The sequence below is a fragment of the Lepidochelys kempii genome, chromosome 2, assembly GCF_965140285.1.
Source record: "Lepidochelys kempii isolate rLepKem1 chromosome 2, rLepKem1.hap1, whole genome shotgun sequence".
NCBI lineage: Eukaryota > Metazoa > Chordata > Testudines > Cheloniidae > Lepidochelys > Lepidochelys kempii.
The window spans coordinates 266,148,895-266,175,644 of NC_136381.1; the positions used below are offsets into that span (position 1 = coordinate 266,148,895).

A 26,750-nucleotide genomic window follows, 5' to 3' on the forward strand; every position below is an offset into this window, starting at 1 on the left:
ATCTGAGACCAACTCTGGAGTTCTTTACCCCTCTGATGTCATCTGTTCTGCTCACCTTCATTCAGGATATATAAAAATCAATGATTTTTTTTATTTAAATCAGATTTTTTTGATAAAATGCTTTTTGAGGAAAAAACCTATCTAAAGAGAGTTTTAATTAAGAAACATTATAGCTCAAAGATCTCTCATCATGGAATAGGGATTATAAATTCTAATTCTATAGTATGAGACAATATATTCATGCAACGTTTAAGAAAAGTTTTGTAAATGAGTTCCAATAGTTCATGGATTAGGGACCCAATTTTATGCGGATCCAGGGGCTTCTGTATAGATTATTTAGGTTAATCTTTCTATCTACCCAATGTGACTCAATGCTCAGTCTAGAAGATACCATCAGAGATGCTTAGTTTTGCAGTTCTCAAACTGTGGATTTGTCTCCAGAGATAACATGCTTGTTAACAGAAAAAAAAAATGTTTTTAATAAATAATATATAGAAGTGAGAAATAACAGACCTCAAACCTATTGTCCCTCTGCAAATTTGTGTATATAGAGTCAATCTCTTCCTCTCTCAAAGTGCAAAGTTTCAAGAAGTTCAGTGAATAGAAGATTGTTGGGGGCGGAATAGATCTGGACAAGGAGAAGAAGTCTGGAGATAAATGTGAGAAGGGAGGGACAGGCAGTAGAAACAAAAGTGAAACTGTTTGAGCAGCATATTCTAGAAGTCTTGAGGTCTTTCTGAGTGTAGCCATCACTGATTTGAGATCTACCATACCATTCTCTCACTAGAAGGGAAAACCTATAATGGCAGCAGGCCATAAGAGAGACCCAGTTTGGAAATATTTTAATGAAGTTCCTCTACCTGTGGTTAAGTCAGGCATGCATGCAAAATGCAAACAGTGCAAAAAAGAAATGCAAAGCCTGGTTGCCCAAATGAAACAACATCATGGGAAGTGTTTTTTCTCAGGAGGAAGCTGCGTTGAAGATGATGAAAGGAACATGTCTGAACATCCAGGATCTTCAGGTTGATAAACTTTTTTATTTCATACTTCTTTCTTAAGGACTGCCTGTCTTCCTTCTGGACTACTCTTGAATTCTCATGTTTGAGCACAAAAAATATAGTTGTTACTCTATGGTACTATCATTTTAGATGCAGTTGTGATAAAAAATAAATAGCTGAAATAGGCGGATCTTCCTTTTACAGTTTCACCTTTAAAGTGGTACTGAGTGTCAGTGAATGCAATGAGTAATACTAAATGAGCAGTATGGTAATAATTAAATAACTACTTTGACTTATTTTGCTTAGGAGAATACATCCTCGACATACAAGATTCTGAAGACTGTTGAAGTGATAATCTCACTTTTAACAGCATTAGCTTCTTCTGCCGGTGTAGAAAGAATATTTTCTTCCTTTGGACTAATTCATTCCAAACTGAGAAATCGTTTGGGACCTAAAAAAGCAGGAAAACTTGTTTTTCTGTTCCAGATTATGAACAAACAGGAAAATGAAGGTTAAGACGACTGAGTTAGCTGCAGAAGCCAGTTTTTTAAGTTTCTTATGTTGACCTGGCTGACAGTCGATTTAATTTTTCATTTTTTTTTTTAAAAAAATTAACTATTTTAGTTAAACAATTTTAACAAAAACAAACCTGATTTTAAAAAACTTGAATGTTTAACTAAATTAAAAAATTCATATGCTTGTTTTGTTAAAATATTATAGGTTTGCTGTTGAAGAAAAAAATCCAGAATACTTAATGTTGTTGTTTTAGTTAAATAAAACAATTTAAATGTCTGTCTGGTGATATTCTCCTCCTAATACAGCATGGCAAGAAAATCCTCAAAATATTAATGATTAACCTGTTGAACTGGAGATATTTATGAAGTCATTGGGAGGTGAACTATCTGCTTCAATTACCTTTGGTAAATGAAAAACCAAACAATCATTCATTTTTTGATATAGCTGTAAAACTAATCTGAGAAGTTTTCAAAATAAATCACTTCAAAAATGCCTAGTGTGTACCTTCTAAAAATGAAACCTACATCTTTGAGTTGTGAAGAATATGTATTAAGGTTATAACAATCAACAAGAATGCTCTTTTATGTAGAAATCCATGATTAAATCAAGTTTTCCTGACTAGTGATTTAAATCAAATCCACCCTGCCACCACTATACGGATTTCATACAGTTTTTTGGAACAAAGTACTATCCAAAGTGCCGTAGTTAAAGACTGATTGGTCCATATTACGAAAGAGAGTCAGATTAATGACTATTAGGATGCCTCTATGGGCAGCGATCCCCTCATTCTCTAAGCTTCATTTTTGCCATGCTACATTTTGCAGATTTTCCTCTTATATAAAGTCACTGTTTACACAGAGAGGGTGCAGCTGGGAAGAACATGCAAAGAAAGGGCTTCCTGACCTCTAGCACCAGAGACCACTCATGCTCAATCATTTGCTATTCAGTATTTTCTGTTTTTCTAATCTTTCTCTTGCTGTAACAAGAACTTTCCTGCCATGAAGTTTACCTTGTCTCATGTTTCCTGTGCTTTTTGCCTTTTTAACTCTCTTTATATATGTTAGTAATTCATCCATCTCTACTTCTGCCTTCAGTCATTTGTTTGGTTTTTGTTCTGCAAATGGATGTTTTTTGTGGATTTATACTCCTATTTTTATGCTAGCCTTTCAAACGTGCTTAATAGAGAATAACATGAGGACAATGGAATGCTGCTTTATTTGAAAAATGTGACTTTTTTGTAATCAATTATTCTCCCTCAGCTTTTCTGAAGTCCATATAGTAGACCTTGACTGGCTTGGTACTGGCTTTAACAAGGATGTGTGCTGCATTTTAGCTAGTACGAACAAGAGTTCTGTCTTGACCCCAAGAATCCCACATACTTAAATGTAACGTTTATTAACTCCACTGACCTCTGTTGCCTTTCAGCATCTCCAAGTATCGCTTATTCATAATTATTGACTCCTTGTTTTCTGTGAACAGCTCAACCCACTCTGCTTCAGCTGCCCAACCCACTCTACCAGTTGTCACGTGTCTCTCCAGTCGTCAACATTGGCTCACACTGAACACACAGTATCTTGGCTCTCTGAGCAGGGGCCATTTTATTTCCTTTAGACTCTCTACGCAATGCCACACTCACATACAACACTTGAAAAATGACCATACAGATGACACCAGGTGCTAGACCGGGCAGTTTAAGGGTCCATATGAAAACGAAAGGATATTCTGTAGTGTGATTTGACACGGTTAATGTACAGATATGGCTCACGCTCAATTCTTGGGATATACTTTTGTCCATTTGTTATATTTAACAGGACTTTTCTCCCTCCAAACATGGCGGTGTTTGCTAATCCTCCAGAAGGAATTCATTACATTAAATGTGGACCATAACTATTAAATTTCAGTAGATTGCCACTCTGTTCCCAACCAACTTTCTGTATGCCAACTTCTCCTCTCATTGGAAGTAAATGGAGTGGCAGACATCGAGCTGTATTAATGACATCAGAATAATGAAAGTGTGCATGTATTCTGACTTTAAAGTTGCAAGCAGTTTAATGGCTTGCAGGCAGACAGGAGTGGTTGGATCACAGGACTATGAGCCAGAAGGTTCTCAAGTTCTAATCCTAACTTCCTGCATGGTCTGTGACAAGTCCCTCTTGGACTGAGGGTTGATGCTAATACAGCAGATCTGAGTTCAATACCTAGTTCTATCGGACTTGCTGTGCAATCTTGGCCAAGTCACAACCTCTCTTTCCCTTAGTTTTCAATCTGAAAAATGGGGATACTACCTCTTTCCTCCCATCCTTTGTCCATCTTGTCTATTTAGATTGTGAACTCCTTTGGGCAGGGACTGTCTCTTACTCTGTATATGTACTGCACCTAAGACAATGGACCCAGGATCTTGGTTAGGGCCTCTTGCTGCAATGTAATACAAACCAAATGAAATCACCTCTGAATTGTTTTCATGCATCGTCAATTTCACTGTTTCCCATATGTAGGCTAGCCAGTTCCCCCCTTTGTCTAGATGTTTCACACAAAGTATCTTTAAAATAGATAGTTTAATTAAACAAAACACAAAAATTTGCAAAGGGTCTCAGGGGTAGGTGTAGTAACTGAAGCTACTTTAAACTAATTAAAAAAATTAATTAGATTTCAAGGTGAGGGCATCTCTGACCTCTTATTTTTAAAGTTTGGCTATATGTAATATGCAGATACTGCTTACCTACCTCATAGGATATTTCTGAAGGGCTATTTAGATAATCATCTGAAAAGAACTTTGAAGATGAGAAGTGCGATACAAGTAGTATGCAAGACGGGAACAGCAGCACTTCACTAACCTCTCAGGAGCTGTGAAAGCTAAGCTGTGAAGAAGCTGTGCAGGGGAGATAGCCAATAGATTGCTCAGGAAGAACCACCATCATGTGGAGCAGCCTTAATTGTGCTTATATGTTTCTAAGAGTCACTTTACCTGAGCAAACGCAGCCTGATGAAACTGTCTGGGGAGAAAGGGGAAGGAAGGGTCATGGGAGAAACACAGCTGCCTGGTGATGAGAGTATTTCCTTGGATGATTTTTTGCTGGATAGCCACTGGATAATTTCCATTTTTATATATAAAAAGATGCTTTTGAGGATTTTCTATTTATCCAGGGAAGTTATTTCATTTTTGGCTTTGTACTTTTATTATCTGCAGTGTGCAGATGGGCCCTAGTGCAAAGTAATTTAAAATTAAATACAGTATCTCCTGGGTAGGCTAATGGGAAGTCTTCAGAGTCCAGTTTGGGACGCTCTGACTTCCCCTTTAAACCATCCCACTTTCACGGTAATTTTTGAACGAGGACTGGATACAGCTTCCATCACCGAAACACCACCAGCATAATTCATTCCCAAGCAGCACTGAGGAGTTGATGGGAGGCGCTAACGGTATTTGCAATGGTCTGATCAGCTCTTCTCAGTTGTAGCCACACAACTCCAAGCAACAGTAGCCGAAGTGGACTACATTTGAAGCAGTCATCTAAGATGAAAGACTTGCTTCCATGTCCATTACCAATAACCACACAGCATATTCATTTAATAGAAAATTTCCTCTTTCCTATTTATTTTCAGAAGGTCACAAATATCATCTTTGGCAATTTTATTTTGAAAAGGCTAAATACAACCAACTTTCCCCTGCTGGACTGACACAGGATCATCAGAACCCTCAGCATCAGCATCCCTGATGGAAATGGTACAGTAAGACAACTTGCCTGTCATCCTGCCTCTTGGTTCCTCGCTCATAGGCCGAAGATGGTGGGGACAACGACTCTCTCCGTTTCTTCTTCTCTTTACTCTGGCTCTGCCTCTCAGGGTCTCTCTCTCTGCTCTGGTTTGGATTCTTTGGGGTAGCAGTTTGGTCCCTATGACCAGCTGCATCCCTCCCACGATCTCCTGTTAAGCAAGATGAACAAAAGGAAGTAGTCTTTACATTTCAGAAGGTTTCTGCTTTCACCTTTGCTGCTGTTGTAGTAGGTGTATTTTTTGGTCCATTCACTCAAATGAAATGCAGGATGCCCTATATTAGCATTACACTATAGTTATGGCTGAGACAATACTTTCTTTTTAACCCCCTATTTTTAGTGACTTCTCTCTTATGTCTTTTATTAGATTTGAAAAGCATCTGGCCAAGAACTCTAGGAGTTTTTAACGCAGGGAAGCATGCAGTGTGTGGGGTAAAACTTGAATTTTGTCTCCAGATGAGCCCAGGAGACAAAGTGCACTGGCAGAGCGTGCCTTTGTATTAATCACTAGGGACATGTTTTGACACTACGGCCTCTTTCATATACAGTTTGAACATAATTGCTTCCGTAAAACCCTTTTAAACAGAAACAGGTCCCAATCAGTATTTACACATGTTGACACAACACAATATAGTCCTTCAACTTTTTGGCACTCTATAGCTCTTACAATACTGTCATTTTTCACAATCAATTTGTGCACCCTGAGTTTACAGCACTGACAAGTTACTATAACAAGGAACTGTCATATTAATGATAAGACACTTGCAGTGAGATAGTTCATGATATTTTTGAACTGTTATCAGTGATTCTTCAATAGTGCTCTCCAGAGGATACGCTGGCTGCCTGCAAAACAGTGTCACACTGATGAAGCATTGGTCAGTCTGCAAGGAGTGATGCCTTCTGCTAACTGTAAGCACAGTCTAGGATGCTTTTCATAATGGCCAGAGGTTTTTCAGACCAACTACCCCCAACACTTACCTGTACCCTGATTCCTGTCTTAGTCAAGGGTGGGTCTTTTGGGGGTGGGTGGGGAAAGGGAAATGAAGCACAATCAAAATTACAGAGGTACCAAACACGCAGAAGTGACCTGGAGAGTAAGGACTGCAGGAAACAGGGACATTTGGCCCCATAAAAGAAGAGTCTCCTAAAAGCTGTGAAGAGAAATTGTTTTATAGAATCAGAATTTAAGACCACTGAAGCCCATCTGATGATTTCTACACCTAGCCCACAACTTCTCTCTGAACTACTAATGAACAGCATGGATTTAGTACAGATTTACACGTTACAAAGTGCAGATTTTATAATTATCACATTAGGAGAATTTCTTTAACAGTGTCCTATTTCATTTTACCTCTTTAATAGTGTCTTAATATTAACGTCTCCTATATGGATACCAGACGGAAAGGCATAGAAAGAGGAAAGAAAAGTGGAGAAGATGCTCTAAGAGAGGACCTTAATTTTATAAAATGGCCCACATTTTGAAAGCCACAGCATTATACCATAAGAGAACTCTGAAGTGAATGTATTATCACGGTATGAGTGCACATATAACTTATCACTGTGCTGTACTGTATTAATAGCTAATTCCTTGAGTGCTCATATCTGAGTCATTGCAAAGCTGAAAATTTGCAAGGACTTGGGTTGTGCAAATGTCTAATACATCCAACACATCTCAAAAATTCCATTAATTCTTCAGGGTGCACCGGAGTATTTTCTAACAGAAAAACTACACTTTGGCAATGTCGCTAGCACAATTCAATTAATTTGTCAAAGGTCACCCAATCAATGTAAATTGTAGCATGAACTGCTGTTTGTGAAGAGCAGTGGAGTCGCTCTTTCTGCAGTGCTCGAGAATAACCTCTTTAGTTCCCATCTTTTTTAAGTCAGGAAAAAAACAACAACCCAGGCTCTTAATCCCTGCAAATGGGCAACATAGAATCATAGAATATCAGGGTTGGAAGGGACCTCAGGAGGTCATCTAGTCCAACCCTCTGCTCAAAGCAGGACCAATCCTCAACTAAACATAAGGTGCGCAGAGCATAAGTCACTTTCCACAAACGCCCCCATGTCATGTAGCACTAGATGTAATTTAACATCTTATTTTAATTGATTTTGTTCTTGTGGGGTTGTGCATAAATAAAAAGTAACAAGCACTATACACCAGTTTTGAGTTCTCCCTCTCCCTGTGGAACAGTGAGTAACAGGTGCAAACACAGTCTGAGCTAAAGTTACAAATAAGTAACCTGGTGAGACAGAACACAATTGCAACCCAGGGGTACAAACGGCTTCTGTTTCTTGTTTATATCGAACTCCAGTATGCATGGAGATCCTTGGACCCAAGTATGTAAACTGAGCTTGGAAACAATGTTCTAATCTTGCCTTTTACCCAGGCTATGGTATTATTCTTAAAGTTGGTTTAAACGCTTTTTGGGCCCACACACATTGGTCTGCTGAAAAGTGGTTTTAAACTGGTTCACACACAAGACTTGAGACCTGGTGCGTAAAACACCTGAAGCTGGGGACCCACAAGAGGAAGATATTCAGTTAACGGGAGGTGCACTGTATGGAGTCCAATACCAACAGGCACAAAGAGAAACCTCCGAGTTTAAAGCCCCCTCTGTCCAGGTACTGATAAGCCTCTGTACATCCCACTCTGAATTTCCTTACTGTGATCAGATTACGTATGAGCTGTAGAGAGGAACGCTGGCCTCCTGGTTAAGACACTGGGCTGGGATTCAAGAGATCTGGGTTCAATTCTTAGCTCTACCATAGACTGTGTGACTTTAAGCAAGTCATTTACTCTCTGTGCCGCAGTTCTCTATCTGTAAAATGAAAATAGTAATACTTCCTTTCTCCCAACGTTCACCTAGACTAAACGGTTTAGGGCAGAAACCGTCTTGGACAATGTGTACGTACAGCACCAACCCCAAGGGATCCCTTAAGCTCCACCGTAACACATATAATAAAGTGATTTTGTGTGTGCGCGCGCACGCAACCTCTCTGATAAGCATTCAACTTTAGACACAGGAAAATCAATCCTCTCTGGAGGAAATTACACTTTCAGCTGCTACTTGAAAGGTATCCTTGACTACCTACCACTACTCTCCTTTTCTGCTTGACTCTTCTTCGGGATTCGATACACCTCCTGCAAAGCAAGCCAGAAAAAATAATCAGATTTTCACGTGGACATTGAGACTACTGCTGATATAACTGTGGGGTGGGAAAGGTCACGTAAGTCCCCCAACTTTGTAAACAATAGAATAAAAAGGTCCAGGTCTCAAAATGCAGATATAGTTCTAAAAACATGGCATAGTGGTGGATCCTATTTTATTTTCTCTCAATATCTTGTATAACAAATCTGTTTGGTTTACACAACCATACTAAGTGCTACAGTCACTCTCTGTCAGCAATCCAAGTATGTCAGCAGAGGATTCAAGCCAGCAGAATCTAAAGTTGCCATCTTTCCTGTTTACTAAAAAATATATGAAGTTGGAGATATACTGAAATAAAAGTCAAAGGCTGCCTTTTCTAAGGGTAAACCAACCTCTGACCTGAATTAGCTCATACACTAGAGAGCTTACAGTGCCGCAGTTGTATCAATGCAGCTGCTCCGCTGTAAGCTCTCATGTAGCCACTCTAAGGGCTTGTCTACACTGGCACTTTACAGAGCTGCACCTTTCTCACTCAGGGGTGTGAAAAAATACCCCTGAGGGAAGCAAGTTTCGGCGCTGTAAAGCGTCAGTGTAGACAGTGCACCAGCGCTGGGAACTGCACTCCCAGAGCTGGGAGCTATGCCCCTCGCGGAGGCGGCTTTTTTTCTTGTTTGTTTTTTTAAGAGCACCGGGAGAGCTTTCTCCCAGCGCTCTACCATGACTACACACAAGCCACATTTAAGTGTGGACTAGCCCTAAGCGGACAGGAGAGAACTCTCCTTTCGACCTAATTAATCCCCTCCCAACGATGGGTGATACCTATGTCGGCAGGAGAGGTCACATATGATGTGACTGATCAGGCCAAGACAAGCGTTTGAGCTAAGCAGAGCTCTTCAAGTCTGAGGGCTTGTCTACACTTACATTTTATAGCGCCCTAACATGCTGGCTCAGGGGTGTGAAAAATCAGCGCTTTAAATTGCTAGCACTGGGAACGTGGAGGTGGATTACCAGGAGCCCAGGGAGAGCTCTCTCCCAGCACTCACGCGTGACCACACTCGCACTTCAAAGAGCTGCTTTCCCGCAGCAGCACTTTGAAGTTTCTAGTGTAGTCATACCCTGAAAAAGGCAATCACAGAGCCCTGGTCTACGCTAGGACTTTAGGTCGAATTTAGCAGCGTTAAATCGATGTAAACCTGCACCCATCCACACGATGAAGCCCTTTATTTCAACTTAAAGGGCTCTTAAAATCGATTTCCTTACTCCACCCCTGACAAGTGGATTAGCGCTTAAATCGGCCTTGCCGGGTCGCATTTGGGGTACTGTGGACACAATTCGATGGCATTGGCCTCCGGGAGCTATCCCAGAGTGCTCCATTGTGACTGCTCTGGACAGCACTCTCAACTCAGATGCACCATTGTTTGCCGTTGCTCTGACGCAGGGAGGGGCGACTGACGACATGGCTTACAGGGTTGGCTTATAGGGAGTTAAAATCAACAAAGGGGGTGGCTTTACATCAAGGAGTATTTCAGGCAGGACTTCATGGAGGGTTCCAATAAGAAATGGTGCACCTAAGTTATTGTTCTTATTGGAACAAGGAGGTTAGTCTGGCCTCTGATTGATACATGGCTAGATTTACCTAGCTGCACCTTCTCTGTGAGTGACTGCAATGTGACCTAGAGGAATGAGTCCCCTAGACGGGGGGCGGGGGGATTTGCAAATGAGTACAAAACAAATCTGGTCTATTTCTTGTTTTGATACACTCCATCTATCTTTTACATCTTTGACTGGCACCAGATGGTGCAGAAGGACTGCAAGCCATTCACATCTCATGGCTGCTCAGCAGAAGATGGTACAATAGGACTGCTAGCCATCCTCATCTCTTGCCTGCTCACCATAAGATGGTTCAATAGGACTGACTGCAGGACTAAAGAGAATGCCCTGATCAAGTCACTCCAAATTTAGTCCCTGTTCCCATCTCTGCCCAGGCGCTCCTGATCGACCGCACAGAGGCGACCAGGAGCACCTCGGACATCACGATGATGATGGTTATCAGGCCTATTGCACCGTCTGCTGCCACAAAGCAATGGGTTGCTGCTGCTGTGTAGCAATGCAGTACCATGTCTGCCAGCACCCAGGAGACATACGGTGACCGTGAGCTGAGCGGGCTCCATGCTTGCTGTGGTATGGCGTCTGCACAGGTAACTCAGGAAAAAAGGCGCGAAACGATTGTCTGCCCTTGCTTTCACCGAGGGAGGGAGGGAACGGGGGGGCCTGACGATATGTACCCAGAACCACCCGCGACAATGTTTTAACCCCATCAGGCATTGAGATCTCAACCCAGAATTCCAATGGGCAGCGGAGACTGCGGGAACTGTGGGATAGCTACTCACAGTGCAACACTCCGGAAGTCGACTCTAGCCTCGGTACTGTGGAAGCCAAGTTAATGCACTTAGAGCATTTTCTGTGGGGACACACACACTCGAATATATAAAACCGATTTCTAAAAAACCGACGTCTATAAATTCGACCTAATTTCGTAGTGTAGACATACCCAGAGTGTGTCAGCTAAATACAATGTGGAACAGATTGGGAAGCATAGGAGTTAGCTTGTTGCAAAGGACCATTCAAAATGAAGTGGCCCATTAACACCTCTGCAGTCATAGGACAAGGGTTAGCCATGTCTACACCAGAAACCTTAGGGTATAGCTACACTTGCAGAGTTTTTGCACTGTAAATTTCACTGGTGATAGGGAACCAAAGTAAAGCGCAGGTTTGTGTACTCAATTCCTCAGGTCTCAGAGAGTGTTTACATTTGCAGCACTTCCATCCCGGATGAGAGCAGCACTTTAGGGCAGCTATCCCACAGTGCATCTCTCTCCATTTTGATGTGGGTCTTATGGGAAGGGCAGGGGGGTGATGGCGGGGCATCCTGGGTCCCTGCACAGCCTCCTCTCCCCAAACACTGATCAGCTCCAGTAGCTCAGCATTGCTCCAAGCAGGGGATCGTTTGCTCTGTGGAGCAGGCATTGTCATCTGGCCAGATGATAGGTGAGCACTTGCCAAGAAAACAAGAAGGGGATTTTCAAAGTTCCCAGAGCTTTACAGGGGGAGGGCTGGATGTCTGTTTACCTGGCATCAGAGCTGCTGGCCAGAGTGGTCACCTAGGCACTATGGGATATCCTCAGGAAGCTAAAAACTGTGTAAACAGGAAAAACATCTTCACTTGCACATCACCGCAAAAGCATCACCGGTAAAGAGTTGTACGCCTCTCGTGGAGGTGGTTTTCTTTTTGCGGTGAAACTTCTGAGTCAATGGCAGAGCAATCTGCTGTCAATTTAGTGGGTCTTCACTAGACCCGTTAAATCAACCAATGCATTGATTGCCGATCGTCAATCCCCCCGGTAAGCATGGGCGGTAAGCATAGACAAGCCCGTAATTAGCACTAGGCCTCTTGGGGAAGTAGATTACCTATGCTGATGGAGGAACCCCTTCCATCAGTGCAGGTAGCATCTACACTGAAGCGTTACAATGGCATACCTGTGCTGCTGTAGCATTTTAAGTGTCGACAAGCCCCCGGACTTGAAGAAGAGCTGTGTGTAACTTGAAAGATTTTCTCTGTCTCTTCCACTAACAGAAGTTGGTCCAATAAAAGATATTGGCCAGGTCTACGCTACAGACTTATATTGGTATAACTGTTGCTCAGGGATGTGATAAATCCACACCCCTAAGCAATGTAGTTATACCAACATAGTGCTGCATACATGGGGGACTATGTCAACAGGAGAGCTTCTCCCATCAGCATAGCCACAGTCTCTTGTGGAGGTGGATTAACAACTCTGACAGGAGAAGCTCTCCCATCAAGACAGTAGCACCTTAACTGACAGGCTGCAGCTGCACTGCTGTACATGAAGACACGCCCATTACCTCACCCACTTTGTATCTCTCTTATTTTATTGTCAATGATCACGCCCCTGCAATCGGCACTGAAGTGAAATACAATGGATTATGCAGAAGCCAGTACAAATTCCAGTTCACTCTTCAGTAAGTGCATTGGCTCTAGAGGGCTAACAGCTAAATACTTATCAGGAAAGCATTCCTATGTAGAAAGGGTGCTTAAGCAAATGCCTAAGTGTCTTCCTGGGCCCCAGAACCATGTTTGTGAAACTGGGACTGAACTTATTTATCTGACCCTCTCATAGCAAACAGTTGCAGCATATCCACACAGTAGGATTTTCCAGGAAAAAGTGCATCACCTGTGCATGGCCATACCTTTCACGTTACACAATTGTGGTTCAATCAGCCTACTCCAGGAAAATACAGGCAGCTATCCCACATGGTCTCAGCCGCTGGCACAAAGCTTGTGGGTGTTTCTCAAAAGACATATTTTAGAATCTGGTATTTCGTATGCCGTGCCCAGATGCTAACAGCCTTATTGGACATAGTGAAGAAAAGAAACCTGCTTCATGATTTAGGCAGCTATGCTTTCAAGCATTAAAGTCTCAAAGCTGGATTGCCTAGCATTGAGCAAGGTGGAAATGCTAACATGTAACCCCACCTGTAGAAGGTGATCTCTCTGTATTGCTGACCTGACCTATGCGATGACGCTCTGGGTCAAGCCTGGCTTTACCCCAATGGCAGAATAATAGCGTGACCAGCTACTGCGAAAGGAATTTCATGAGGAAATTGGATGACTAAGCACACTCTCAGCATTCTCTTTGCATGGAGCTAGCCCCGATGCTTGAATAAGACCATGCACCGGGTGAAGAGAACTGATTTGCACTGTGGAGGTTGGCTACCAACACACACTACTGTTCCTTGACCTACACGTAGAGCGCAGGGAACTCATCGGCAGTCAACACTGTTTAACTGTTCACACTTCTACCACAGAGACAAGGTGGGTGAAGTAATAGCTTTTATTGGACCAGCTTCGGTGGGTGAGAGACACGAGCTTTTGCAGAGCTCTTCTTCAGGTCTGGGAAACTTACTCAGTGTCATAGCTAAATACAAGGTGGAACAGATTCCTCAGCGTTAGTACAACTGCTAAGTACTGCTTATGCTGAACAACCTGTTCCATCTTGTATTTAGCTGTGACACTCTGAGTAAGTTTCCCAGACCTGAAGAAGAGCTCTGCAAAAAGGTCGAAAGCTTGTCTCACTCACCCACCGAAATTGGTCCAAATAAAGATATTACTTCACTCACCAGACCTGCTGACAGCAATTCCGGGCCCCAGGGCAGAAAGTCTATGGCCCACCCCCCAGAAAGGGATTACGACACTACTTTTTATGCTATTGATAACACATTAGAACTCACTATACGTAAGTTGTGCCGTTGCTTGATCTAGTCAACTTTTTTCCCAGTTACATACAGCACCAGTATTAAACAAATTGTGAGACTAAATATAAGATGTAGAATGTGTTATTTTGAATTATATATTTAAATTAAATACATACATTATGGAATGAAATTAATTAATATATAAAACATTTAAAGAAGCACAAAGTAAGAAAACACCTGAAGTATCAAGTAGGCTAATTAAACACCTAATCGTGATTCATGTGTAATCTAAAGACAAGGAAAAAACTGATATGCAAGATGTAACTGAATATGACCAACAAAGTCAAAATATACAATACAATACTTGTGCAGCTGGTGCTGTGGGACATCAACACCCAGAGCAATGAGGAGATGGCAGGCACGATGCGCCACATCTACCGGGAGATCTGAGCGGTGGAGGTGGCCCCTTATCCTGCGCTCGTAATAGCAGCTTGTGTCAGCCAGTGCTCGTGGCTGTGAAGCAGGGGCTGGCCCCACCTGCCTCTTGGCAAACCTAGGGCAGCTCAGTTGGGTGGCTGAATTTGCTGGTTTGTGTGTGGCAAGGAGCTGCAGCCCTGGGGGGAGGAAATCTGGTAGCGCAGAGGGAACTTGCTCCTCTTTCAAGTCTCCCTGTCCTCAGCCCTGCAGCCGGAGAGCCAGCATGGGAGGCACAGCGGCTCCCAAGCAATCAGAGGAGGCAGCAAGCTCCGCGGTCCCCAGGCGGCTGTTGCTAGCGCTCTGCCAGACCAGCAGGGTGCAGCAGCGCTCTGAAAAACGGTTACTGGCACCAGGAGGGACGGCGCTCTGTACAGAGCGACAGGAAACGGATCTCTTTTTTTTAATCGTAATTTTTATTAAAAAATACGTATCTATCCCATCAGCCTTTTAAATCACTGGGCCCCTGACCCCACTCCCCTCCCCATGCCGGTCACTCACCGTGTCTCTCTAATATCCTGTGACCCACACGGCTACTACAACACTGCATACTTCTACCACAGTAAGTCTCATTGTCTTGCTTGATGACGCTTGCAAATATCCCTGAGATAATGGAGGGTTTTGAATACTTTGAGGGACATGTCCCCATTGCTCTAGAGGTATTGAAGAAGCTCACTTTCCCCTACATAAGGAGTTACCATGGGTAAAGTGACATTTTTGCCATATTTTTGATTACCACCACATTAAGACGAAAATGAATAATGAGGATTTCATAGTGAAGGTACTGGGAAAGTAGAACATTTCTTGCTTTTACTCTACTGTGCACTGAATACCTGCTTCGAAAATTAAAAATAAATTCATTTTCTTATCACAATATTATTCTGTGGCAAAACCTGCTTGTCTTTGGTGTTTCTAACACAGGTGACATTAGCCACCTTGTTTTGGTAATTTCTCTAGCACTGATCTTGTCAGAATATCTTTATATGGCAGAAAGATGGTCTTGTGTTTAGGGCACCAGGCTGAGGCTTGGGAGACCAAATTTCAATTCTCTGCTCTGCCACAAACTTCTTCTATGATCTTGAGAAAGTCAGCGTCTCTGGGCCTTAGTTCCCCGTCTGTATAATGGAGATTGTAGCACTTCCCTATCTCAGAGGGTGTGTATGAGGATAAATCCATTAGAGATTGAGAGATGCTCAAATACTATGGCAATGGGCCCTAAGATAGTGTGTTGCAAACACCAATACAACTCTTGGAACAGCATTTGGCTGTGGCTGCCTCATTAAAAGGAGTGCAAAATCTATGGGATCCTACCATAATCAGTTTTTAAATTCAGAGACTACATGGTCTAGTGCAGTGGTTCTCAACCAGGGGTATGTGTACCCCTGGGGGTACAAAGAGGTCTTCTAGCGGGTACATCAACTCATCTAAATATTTGCCTAATTTTACAATAGGCTACATGAAAAGTGAAGTCAATACAAACTAAAATTTCATATGACTCGTTTACACTGCTCTATATACTCTACACTGAAATGTACGTACAATACTTATATTCCAATTGATTTATTTTATAATTATACAGTAAAAATGAGAAAGTCAGCAATTTTTCAGTAATAGTGTGCTGGGACACTTCTGTATTTTTGTGTCTGATTTTGTGTAAGCAAGTAGTTTAAGTGAGGTGAAACCTGCGGATACGCAAGACAAATCAGACTCCTGAAAGGAATACAGTAGTATGGAAAGGCTGACAGCCACTGGCATAGTGTATCCAGTACCACTGGGTGCTCAGGTCAGTTTCAACTGCTGTGCCTCAGTTACCCCCATTTTACATGGGGGACCTATTTACTTCACATGAGTCTTGAGATAATTAGTTAGAAATTCTACAGCACTTTCCATTAGGGGTATGAACACTGGAACTATTATTGATTACAGTGTAATTTTTTTAAAAGCAAAAATAGACCCTACATATTTTCATTATTTTAAGGGTAGTTCAAGTTTCAAACTTAATTATCCAGCAGATTCTTGAAACTAAAACCGCCAAAAAACTCCATCTTATTTACTTTTTAGAATTCTCCTTGCTACTTTAAGTATTTACCCAACACCTGTTTAGCAAGGAGTTCATCACTTACACAGAGCCTCTCACCTGCAGCCATTTTACTAGGGTTTGTGCACTTATCAGATCTCAAGCTAATCAGGACTGGGCCTGGCCAGTACTTGGATATGAGTGCCACAGGAAGTAGGGCTAAGGATTCATGCTTCTCTGAGGCATGAACCAATGTCTCAGCATAGCATTAAGGGTTTTGTGCTGGTGGATGTGTTGCCTCTCAGATGAGACATAAAACAGAGGTCCACTTGTGGTCATTAAAAATCCCAGGGCATTTTTTACCATGGTAGATGTGTTAGGCCTCTGATTCTAACCAAATTCCATCTCATGTAATTACATTTTATATGCATACAATTTTCCCTGTTCCAGATGACTTGGTATTTTTCTTCACTTCCTGGCCTATGCTATTGTTTGGTGTTCTTTGTATGCTATAACTTGATTCCATGCCCAGAGCTGGTTTCATTGGTAGGTGAAGTGAAACCAATATCCCTTATCTACTTCAGAGATGTCGAGGTTAATGTCTAAAGTATTTTTGCGGTCTCTGAATTAAAGGTGCTACAGCACTGCAGAGTATTATTAAAGGTGCTATGTAATTATTTACTTCATACTTTGCACTTGACAAACTCTGTACAAATTATTATTAAAATAAATCACTCTCTTTCTCTGAGGCTCCAGGCAAATCCTAAGTGATGCATTTATGACCTCCAGCAATAACATCCACAACAACACTTAGTTTGTAATGTCAGATGAAGACATCGCTGCAGGAACAAAGGGGAGAAAGCCAGTTTAGGAGAGAGAACTCAGAACTGATTTTGTGTGTGCATTTTACTCATCTGGAATATAAATTACACACAAGTGCAAATTTCTTAAAATTTTGAACTCTTTAGGGCACGGATTGTCTATCTAATGTGGATAATGCATAGTACATTTTTGGCATCAATAGGATGGTCCGTGAAATGCCTTTTACGCCTAGCACTACTTTCATCCTTATCTTAGAAGATTTCTAATGAGTATGTCACAGTTATATCTAGGTCCCAGAGCAGTTAATATAATAACAGGAACCTTTCTATGTCTTAGTAGTTAAAATGTCTATGTATTTTCTTTTCTATGAACTAGATCTGTGCATTCTATTTTGGGCCCTGAGCTTGTAAACATACACACATTTAGTTTTACTCACATGAGTAAGGTTAATGGAACTACTTATGTGATTAAAGTTAAGCACATGAATAAGTGTTGGCAGGGTTAGAGCTTTAGATTGCAATTGTGATTAGTGACCTAAGTGTTCTTGTCAAGTGCCTCTGGATATGTTTAGTAATAATTATTTAAATGAAATGTTAACCAATTGTATAGCATTATGGATTGTGAAACATCTTTCATAAACACTAATGTTTTAAATTGTATACTATTTAAATATATTTGTTCTTATTGCACTCATTACTTGTAACAGAATATGCATTTCATGATAATGATCCTATAATATGTGTAACAACTTGCATATGATGAGTCAGTCTGTAGTGCTGCATTCTGGATCAGCGATGTTTTCTTTATAATTTTCTCCTGTTATTATTTTAGTTTCAACTCAGACCAAGACCCTGCTGCTACTTACAGGGCTAACTGGAATAGCTAATGGAGAGCTTCTCCACTCCATGCCTTTCCCAGACCAATTAAAGTTAATTAACAAGAACAGAAACTAAATTTAATAGTCTGTGAAAGTAGAATATGTGATGAGCTAGCCATTTTCTGGCTGTGTAATACTGAAAGTCAGGTGAAAAGATACAACAGCATTACATATTGGGAAAGAAAACTGACCTATTGGAAAGTAACAGAGGCAGACTGTTATGTGGGATGCTGCCATAAAGCGTGAGGGCTATAAATGTAGGCCAGTTCAGAGTATTCTTAAGCAACTGTACCCCTCTATTACAAGTGCCTCCATAAAACATGTCCTCTTTCAGGTCCACAAATGCTAAGTCATGTCAGTAAATGGTGGTCACCACCACATCACTCAAAAGAGACTAGGTTAGCGACCCCATGTTGCTTTATATTTGATTTTTGTTTACTTAGGGCTAGATTCTGCTAATGAATCGACACAGATACCCAGTTGGAACCTCACTAAAGTCAACAGAACTCTGCACAGCACAATGGTCCTTACCCTGAACCTGTCAGCTCCTCTGAACAGGGTCTTTCCATTGGGTGTTGTTCCGACACTGAGTATACTGACAGTGCTTCAGTAATCATGTCCCAGATAAAGTGCTGCACTATTTTCAACACAGCATTAACGAAAACCTTTTGATTCCAAAGGCAGGAAAGACTAAACTGATGGCTAATAACGTGATGTCTACACAAAATAACATGAAGAGGCTTTTCTGCCACTGTGATTGAGTGCTAGCAGTCTCTTTTGTATATTTCTATAATGCAGCTGCACTTAAACATTAAAAAGTTAATCTCTGCTTAACCTCGGCATTCAAAATCTCAACTCTAAGTCCGTTTAATTTTTTAAAAGTTCAATACAAAACTTAATTTAAAAGGAGGCTGCAATACTCAGCTCAGCAGTCTGAGAGTTCAGAGAATAAGTGCTTGTCACCATGAATAAAAAAATAAGTTCATATTCTTCTAAAGTTTTAAACATTTCATTATTCACTTCCCTGTTTAGAGCTGGGTGCAGTCATCTTGCTCAAAAGTGATGTCATTTGAGATGCTGTCATCAAGCTAGCTTCCAACCTGCTTTAATGGGTTAGGATCAGAAGTAAAACTAATAAATACTTCAACAAAATGTTTATTTTAAAATACTAAATATCTAAGTTTTTATTATTTAAAGCTGGTTGGAAATTGATTTACAGCCTTTTCCACTGGGCTTCCCAGTGTCACAAAATGACATCACTTTTGGCAAAGTGTTTAGCTCCAGCACTAGACTTCAAAAACCCAATAGCCATGAAAAACCACATTTTGCAAATTTTATTGATGGGGAGAAAATGCTTTTTGTCCCACTCGGCCGAGTGCACAAATTTCCTTTCAATTAGTTAAATCAATGTTTAAGAAATCCTCAAGAAAAACAACTCACTCTGCTTAAAATACATTAGTGCAAAGAGTAACTACCGGATAACTAAGCAAGTACTATTGCAGGTCCAAAAACACAGAGTGTGTTTCAGATACTTTTAGTTGTTTGGTTTGGTTTTAGTGTTAGCCTCTCTTTATAGGGGGGAAAAATAATCTTTATTTTTGCCTTTAAACAGAATTTATAACAGTGCTTGAAACAGTAATTTCAAATATTTTTTGCTGAGTTTTACATACTGATTTATTGGCTTTGATACAATTTTTGAAGAATGAATCCTATATAAAACATTCCCATTTGAATTGTAAATGGGGAAAAAGTAAATGTTTTGTTCAAAGTATTTTTGCTTGAATGAGAATAAGATTTCATTTTGCAAGATATTAAGATTCAAGGTAGACTAATTGTGGGACTCTGGATATATTTTAAGTCTTATACTTTCCTTGTCCACACTAGGAAATTAGGTTGGTGTAACTACATAGCTTAGAGATGTGACAAATCCACATTCCAGAGCACTGCAGTTAAACCAACCTAGCCCCCAGTGTAGACGGCTCAAGTTAGCACACCCAACTTTCTCCACTTGAGCTAGATGCTTGCGTGAGGCCAGATCTACACTACAGGCTTATACTGGTATACCTATGTCACTCTGGGGTGTGAAAAATCCACACCTCTGAGCAACCTAACCCGTGATGTAGATAGCACTATGTTGGCAGTCAACATAGCTACTGCCTCTCGCAGAGGCGGATTAGCTACGCCGACAGGAGAAGCTCTCCCATCAGTGTAGGAGTGTCTTCACTTACGCACTGCAGCTGCACTGGTGCAGCTTTTTAAGCGTAGACCTGCCCTGGGAGTGCAAGCACACAGTAATCTAATCAGCAGTACATACTGATTATATTAGCAGAGTGATTGGATTAGCTGCTGAGCAGGTCTAACTCCAGCTGCTGCATCCCAACTGCATTATTAGCTCCAATGTTAACTGCTAATAATGCAGTTGGGATGCAGCAGCTGGAACTCAAGCTTCTGCCTGCATCCCGATGGACTAGCTGGCTCAAATTTAGAGCTCAACTTCACTTGATCTAGAGATGTGTGTGAGTGGATGGGAGTCACGCAGGGGCAAAACTCAAGTTATATCTCCAGCTAACAATGCAGTAAAGATGAGCCCTTTGAGTTCCTTACGTGTAGATTGGGGCTAACATTACTTGCCTTCCTTATCCAGGTGGATAAATTCAGTGATGTTTGTGATGCTCACCTAGTACAATGAGAAGAGCCACAGAAAAGTCTAAATAATTTTTCATATGCGCTTATTCATGCATTGCTATCATGTATTTGTGGACCAAAAAAAACCGGTGCTGGGTTTATGATTGTGTTTATAGAAAATATACACACACACCACTCAGGAAAAAAAAAAAATCAGTGGGAACTTCCTGTGTTAAAAAAAAAAATTATTAAAATGCTAAGCCTGTCCTAGCCCAATTTTTGCACCATGGCAAGATATGTAATTTGAAAAGTTAACAAAAGGTCGAAAGGAACAAGATCTGAAATGGCTCACACAAAGAAATCACAAGTTTGCAGAGAAGAACTTATTTAAGTGTAACAGAAGCAGGAAGAGAATATGTGAGAGAATATGTAGGTCTGGTGGCCACCAGAGTATAAAAAGAGCAGCTGTGAAGGATAAAGACACTGCAGAGAGGCTAGATGACGCCTGTGCCCTCTATCTCCATTACCAAGGATACTGAGGAGATGCAATGCCAGGCTTACTTATCTATGCCTCTTCATACTGGAGGGAGTGGTAGGCTTAAGGACATTATTTATGTAGATCCAGTGCCAGCAACTGGAGTAGCAGCTGCGAAGTGGCTATAATGCGGCAGCGTGCACTGCCAACGATTTCAGCACCCCCACCCCTCCACCATCTTGCTGCCCAGAAGAAGCCAGTTTACTTGGGTCATGTATGCGGAAGGGTTAGTCTATACTCTGTGTTACACTAAATCCTATCAATTTCCAAGGGAACTTAACATAATAAGATTTGTAATACAATGGTCCCATTGACACTTAACACACGCAGCTCTCAGGAAACACAAAAAATTGGGTAGAATAGTACTCAAAATGAGCCATTTAGTATGGCTAAAATAGAAACAGCCTGAAAGTAAAAGGGAAGAGGTAGGTTAGACTCTAGGAACTGGATTCCCCAAACCCCACAAACCATTAGGCTAATTAGATAATGGAATTTGCCAAGGCAGTTTACTGATAGAGCCCTGCAGATCTGTGGATATCCACTTTATATCTGTGCATATCTATATCTGCGGTTGTATTGTTTACCATCTTTGCAGATCTGATGTGGATCCAAATTTTTGTATCTGTGCAGGGCTCTGGTTACAGAAACTTGGTTATTAGAGGTCTTCTAGAGCTACAAAGACTATGACAAGAACAAGGGCTCACCTAACAAAAACAGCACCAATACATTTACAACAAATTAAGGGAATATGGCTTCATGCAGTATATTTTCACAGTTTATGCAATTTACTGCTGTAGGTCATCATGTATCCAAGGTCTATGGCTGTACTTTAAAACAGATGGATATTTTATGACCATTAAAAACATTTTCAGCTTTGCAGACCAAAATAAAGGTAATCTAGCCTCATGGTTCAGGGCCTGAAGGAGGTCATGCTGCAGCGGTCAGGAAGGCGCTTGCCCTCCCCATACACAGCATAGCACAGTTAGCTTGGTGGCACATCTTCCTCTGAAGTAAAAGATATTGGCCCCTGTTATAGGTGGGATAGCAGACTTGATGGATCAGTGATCTAATCGGATTTGGCAAACCGTATATCCTTATTTAACAACTTAAAAGTTTAACATAGAAGACAGTCCTGAACTAGCACATGGCGATGAACTAGATTGGGGTGGCCAACCTGGGGCTCCGGAGCCACCTGCGGCTCTTCAGACGTCAATACGTGGCTCCATGTCTAGGCAACAACTCTGGGGCTGGAGCTACAGGCGCCAACTTTCCAATGTGCCGGGGGGCGCTCACTGCTCAACCCCTGGCCCTGCCCCCACTCCACCCCTTCCCGCCCCCTCCCCTGAGCCTGCACTGCCCTCGCTCCTCCCCCTTCCCCCCAAAAGCCTCCTGCACACCACAAAACAGCTGATGGGGAGGGAGGGGAGGCACTGATCGGCAGGGCTGCTGGTGGGCGGGAGGCGCTGGGAGCAGGGGGAGGCTGATGGTGAGGGGGGTGGGCAGCTGACCTATTATTGTGGCTCTTTGGCCATGTACATTGGTAAATTCTGGCTCCTTCTCAGGCTCAGGTTGGCCACCCCTGAACTAGATGCCCCAGGGGCTTCTTCCAAGGCCTAAAGGTCAAAGTCCAGCAGATTTTAAAGGATTCACTGGTCGAGCGGTCTGGCAAGCAGACGCATGTTATATAAAGTGATGAATCAAAATTATTCTCTGAAAATCATGTGGTGATCAAATGAGATGCAAACCAGATAGAACGCCAGTGAAAGGCTGATTTCATTTTTGAAACTGAGGAGTCTAACTTACATATACATAACGACTGAATCAACGCAAGTTGCCACATCAAGTGCCATAACAATGTCCATATGCTTTTCTACCCTCTTTCAGAACAATTTTTGTTTAACAGGATACCTAGAAAATTAAATACAAAATAATAACCTTAAAGATCTAATTTAAACTGAAGGAAAAGCAATAGTTAAGACTGCCAAGTCTGTCCCTAAATCATCCTACTGGGTCTAGGTAAGGCAGCATATTTGAGATCATTCTGCAGCTCTAAGGAAGGAGTATCAAGTTTAATGGAATTTTCTTTTAATGTCTCGCTAACAGAGTTTAATTTTTTTTTCATTTAGCAGGATAGAACATAGATGAAGAAAAGACATTGGACAATTAAGAATGAATATGAATGTATGAAAGTTACAGTACAACAGGGAAAGAGTAGAACTCAACAAACCAAGGATGAAGGCTGGTCTGGTGTAATGAATATGGATGAACAAATGTTACTATATGGGGAGAACGGTAAAAAGGTAATCATGTATCTTCACAGGTATCTCAGCATGCTAGAAGACTGCAGTAGAGTAACTGCTCATTTGACTCTCTATTTTGAACTTTTTCCATCTTCTGATTATGAAAAATCTGTATTTGAAACTCGTCAATAAAACTGGGTACTGCCACTTTCATGCCTACAAATCCATTCACACTTCAGTTTGTGCAGCTACAAAATCACACAAACACTTCTCTGGAACTTGTATCACTTGGCAAGGTTTGCAAATTAAGGGGGGAAATTACCAGTTGCATGGACTTTTTAAAGATCCGTCTATGTCTAATTACAAGCTCAAGAATAAGAAGAAACTTAAGTTTTATCAACAATATTTGGTCACTGCTTTCTACTCTTCAGTGCCAAAACAGAGCTAGCAGATGCTGTCCAGAGGAACACAATAAAAATGCAGGAAATAATATGTGCACGTATAATTCCACTAACCTAGATGTGGCGCATGGCATCACATTTATCATTTCTATTTCTGTCCCTCTCTCCTCCGCCTATTGTTTCTCCTCTTCCTCTCTACCTCGTTTTGCTTATTCTCTAAACCTCTTTCACTAAAAACATTGGCTTCTTTTACAGCCACTGAATCAAAGCTCGTTGCTATTGTGTTCTCTTCCCTCCCATCTTCCCTTATTAATTGTGAATACTTTCTCCATCCCAGTCATAACTCCCCTCTCTTCTCCCCCCATTCCACTTTCCTCTTCCCTGCTTGTCTGTATCATGTGCTGCTCTCATTTTCTTTGAACAGCTCTCCCCTTTCTCCTCTAGTCATTCTGTGGACACCATGAGCTATGAAGTGACACTTGTTATTGCAAGAGCTACCAAGCGGGGGGAAGAAAAACGAAGCAAGGAGGTGTGGGCAGTGCAGGCTAAATAAATGCGAACACGGTTGAGTTAGATTACCCACTAAGCAGAGCTATATTTTCATATGTATTATATGTAATTCATATTTTTCTTAATTTGAGGTTGGTATTTGTATAAGGTGCAAGACAGCCATCCCGGGAAATGGAGTTTTATCTATAGAATAGGTATGGCCTGAGAAATTGTACTTGTAAAGCTTCTCAATGCTGCCTCAGTCATGACTTGGAAACACCATTTCTAGGGGCGAGAGGATAGGTTCAGTCTGCACGGGCCAATCAATCCTTCCCATCTCTGCTCAGGCTGCTAATAATCATGCTATCTGATTTTTTTTCTAAATGGATGAGGGCTCTTTTATACTGATACTGGGAAGCTGACTGCAACAGAGACCAAATCCATCTCACCTAGGCCAAATTAGGACAATTACTTAATCACTGGTTTCAGAGTAACAGCCATGTTTGTCTATATTCGCAAAAAGAAAAGGAGTACTTGTGGCACCTTAGAGACTAACCAATTTATTTGAGCATAAGCTTTTGTGAGCTACAGCTCACTTCATCGGATGCATACTATGTCTTCTGCAGTTTCCACAGTATGCATCCGATGAAGTGAGCTGTAGCTCACGAAAGCTTATGCTCAGATAAATTGGTTAGTCTCTAAGGTGCCACAAGTACTCCTTTTCTTTTTACTTAATCACTGCTGACCTCTGAAATATTTTCAACTGTGACCCAGAGTTCAAAGCTAACTTAACCTTTACTGATCCCATGAGATACCCAGTTCAGAACGGTACTCAGAAAAGTACTATAAAAAATGAGTACGCTGTAATTTAAGTGCATGCTCTAGGAAGCCTAACAGCTATAACCTAATGCTTTTGACCTCTCACCAAGAAGGTTATGAGATTGTCTGCATACCCAAAAGTATTGTGAAGAAAGATGCCAGAAGCTTAGCGCCACCAGCCCTACAGAAGTGCATATATGATGCTAACTTTATTGCAACACCACAAATTGAGTTGCTATTGCCAATTCTGTTAAAGTAACTAAATTCTCTCTGAAAAGCCTTTTGAGATTATTAGTATGAAAGAAACAATATAAAACAAAATTGAAACTAATATTTCTAATACTTTAGGCTGCTGAGTTCAAACCCAGGCAGGGGAAGTCTCAGCTAAGAATCCACAAGAGCGAGACTGTCTTCAAAATATCAGCACTGTTAAAATGAAATAACTAAACTTAAAGTAATAAATATAAAGTATTTGATAAGATAAAGATTGAGGAAGAAGATCAAAAGAATCTGTTGAGGAAAGCTCAGCCCTTTCCTATAAAATACTGTGATCCTCCTAACACCATGAGCTTTTGCGAAGTGTAAACGAGTGTGAAAACACCCCACAAATTAGGGTTAATGGTCAAGAACACCAGCCCCCTCAGATACCACAAGGTGAAAAGCACTGGAATCATTAGCCATCATGCACCATACAGTATTCATAATAAATGTAACTAGGTACTCATCAGTCCCACAGGGGCCTTACCTGTTTCCTTTGAATCCTGTTGTACAGTAGCACAGTCCAGGTTCTTGCACAGGCTAAAGAGCATATAAGTATTGCATTTAACCACCACCTGTTACCTACTGTGTGTTCACCGACCCTTCCGGTACATTTTCAGCATCAGGAGATACATGCACCATTTCCTCTTCCAACAGGAACTGTGTGCAAAAGCCTATGCTGAAAATTTACCTCACTGGATATTGTGAATGTTTGTGTTGCAATGAGGTATGTATTATCAGCCAATATTTCGCATGGGTTCAGGCGTCAAAACGTACAAGGCCTTGCAACCCAAGGCAGCTGTCCTGTGTATAGAGGTATATAAAAAGATAGCTCACTTAATCCTTTCATGCCAGGAGTAGGGATTTTCCCGGAGCGACATCCATTGCCGGCAATGGACGCACCAAAATAACGTCGGCATCAATGAGTTAACCACCTCTGTCCTCTTTTCACCTATTATATTTCTCATGCATCATCCAGCTTCCCAACCATCTTCCTGTTTCTTCACAGTATGCACGCTATGTTCTCTCCCTTCTTCAGCACGGAGTTGAAAATGGAGTTGAGAAAAGGAGACACATGGTCAGCTGGTGATGTTAACAAGCTCCTTGCTGCCCTGAGAAGCTGGATGGAAATGGTTGAAATTACAAGGGGGTCATCATCAAGATCGGGGAGGACATAGCTTAAGTTACGAGATTTCACAACCTCCCACCCACCCCTCCTATGGCACTATTATTGCAGATGACTCAAGTTCCACAACTCAATGAAAAACCAGCTTAAAAGAGCTTGGAAGCACCTGAAAATTCACCTTGCTGTCTTCCTGCTTTGGTGATGGGACAAAGTTGATGGGAAGACACACCCAGCTCCCACAGAAAGTCTAAAGGATCAGGAGACAGGGTAACTATGCATCCCCCTTTAATCTAGAATATGATACTCTACTAATGGCCTTCCTGTAGCCTAAAAGTCTTAAGACTTATCAGCCATTTC

At 41.5% G+C, this 26,750-nt stretch overlaps 1 protein-coding gene across 5 annotated transcripts in view; it reads right to left on the reverse strand.

Moving 5' to 3' along the window:
* Nucleotides 1–26,750, reverse strand: part of SETD2 (SET domain containing 2, histone lysine methyltransferase) — a 153,657-nt gene that overhangs the window by 55,746 nt on the left and 71,161 nt on the right. For 4 of the 5 annotated variants that reach the window (XM_073334861.2, XM_078851873.1, XM_078851872.1 and 1 more), the window contains exons 13-14: nucleotides 8,381–8,429; nucleotides 5,255–5,435 (exon numbers count right to left, since the gene is read on the reverse strand). In XM_073334861.2, coding sequence (XP_073190962.2) covers nucleotides 5,255–5,435; nucleotides 8,381–8,429 — 230 coding nt within the window. Of the gene's footprint in view, nucleotides 1–5,254; nucleotides 5,436–8,380; nucleotides 8,430–26,219; nucleotides 26,388–26,750 lie in introns of those variants that run through there. The other variant, XR_013635450.1, reaches the window with a different exon arrangement.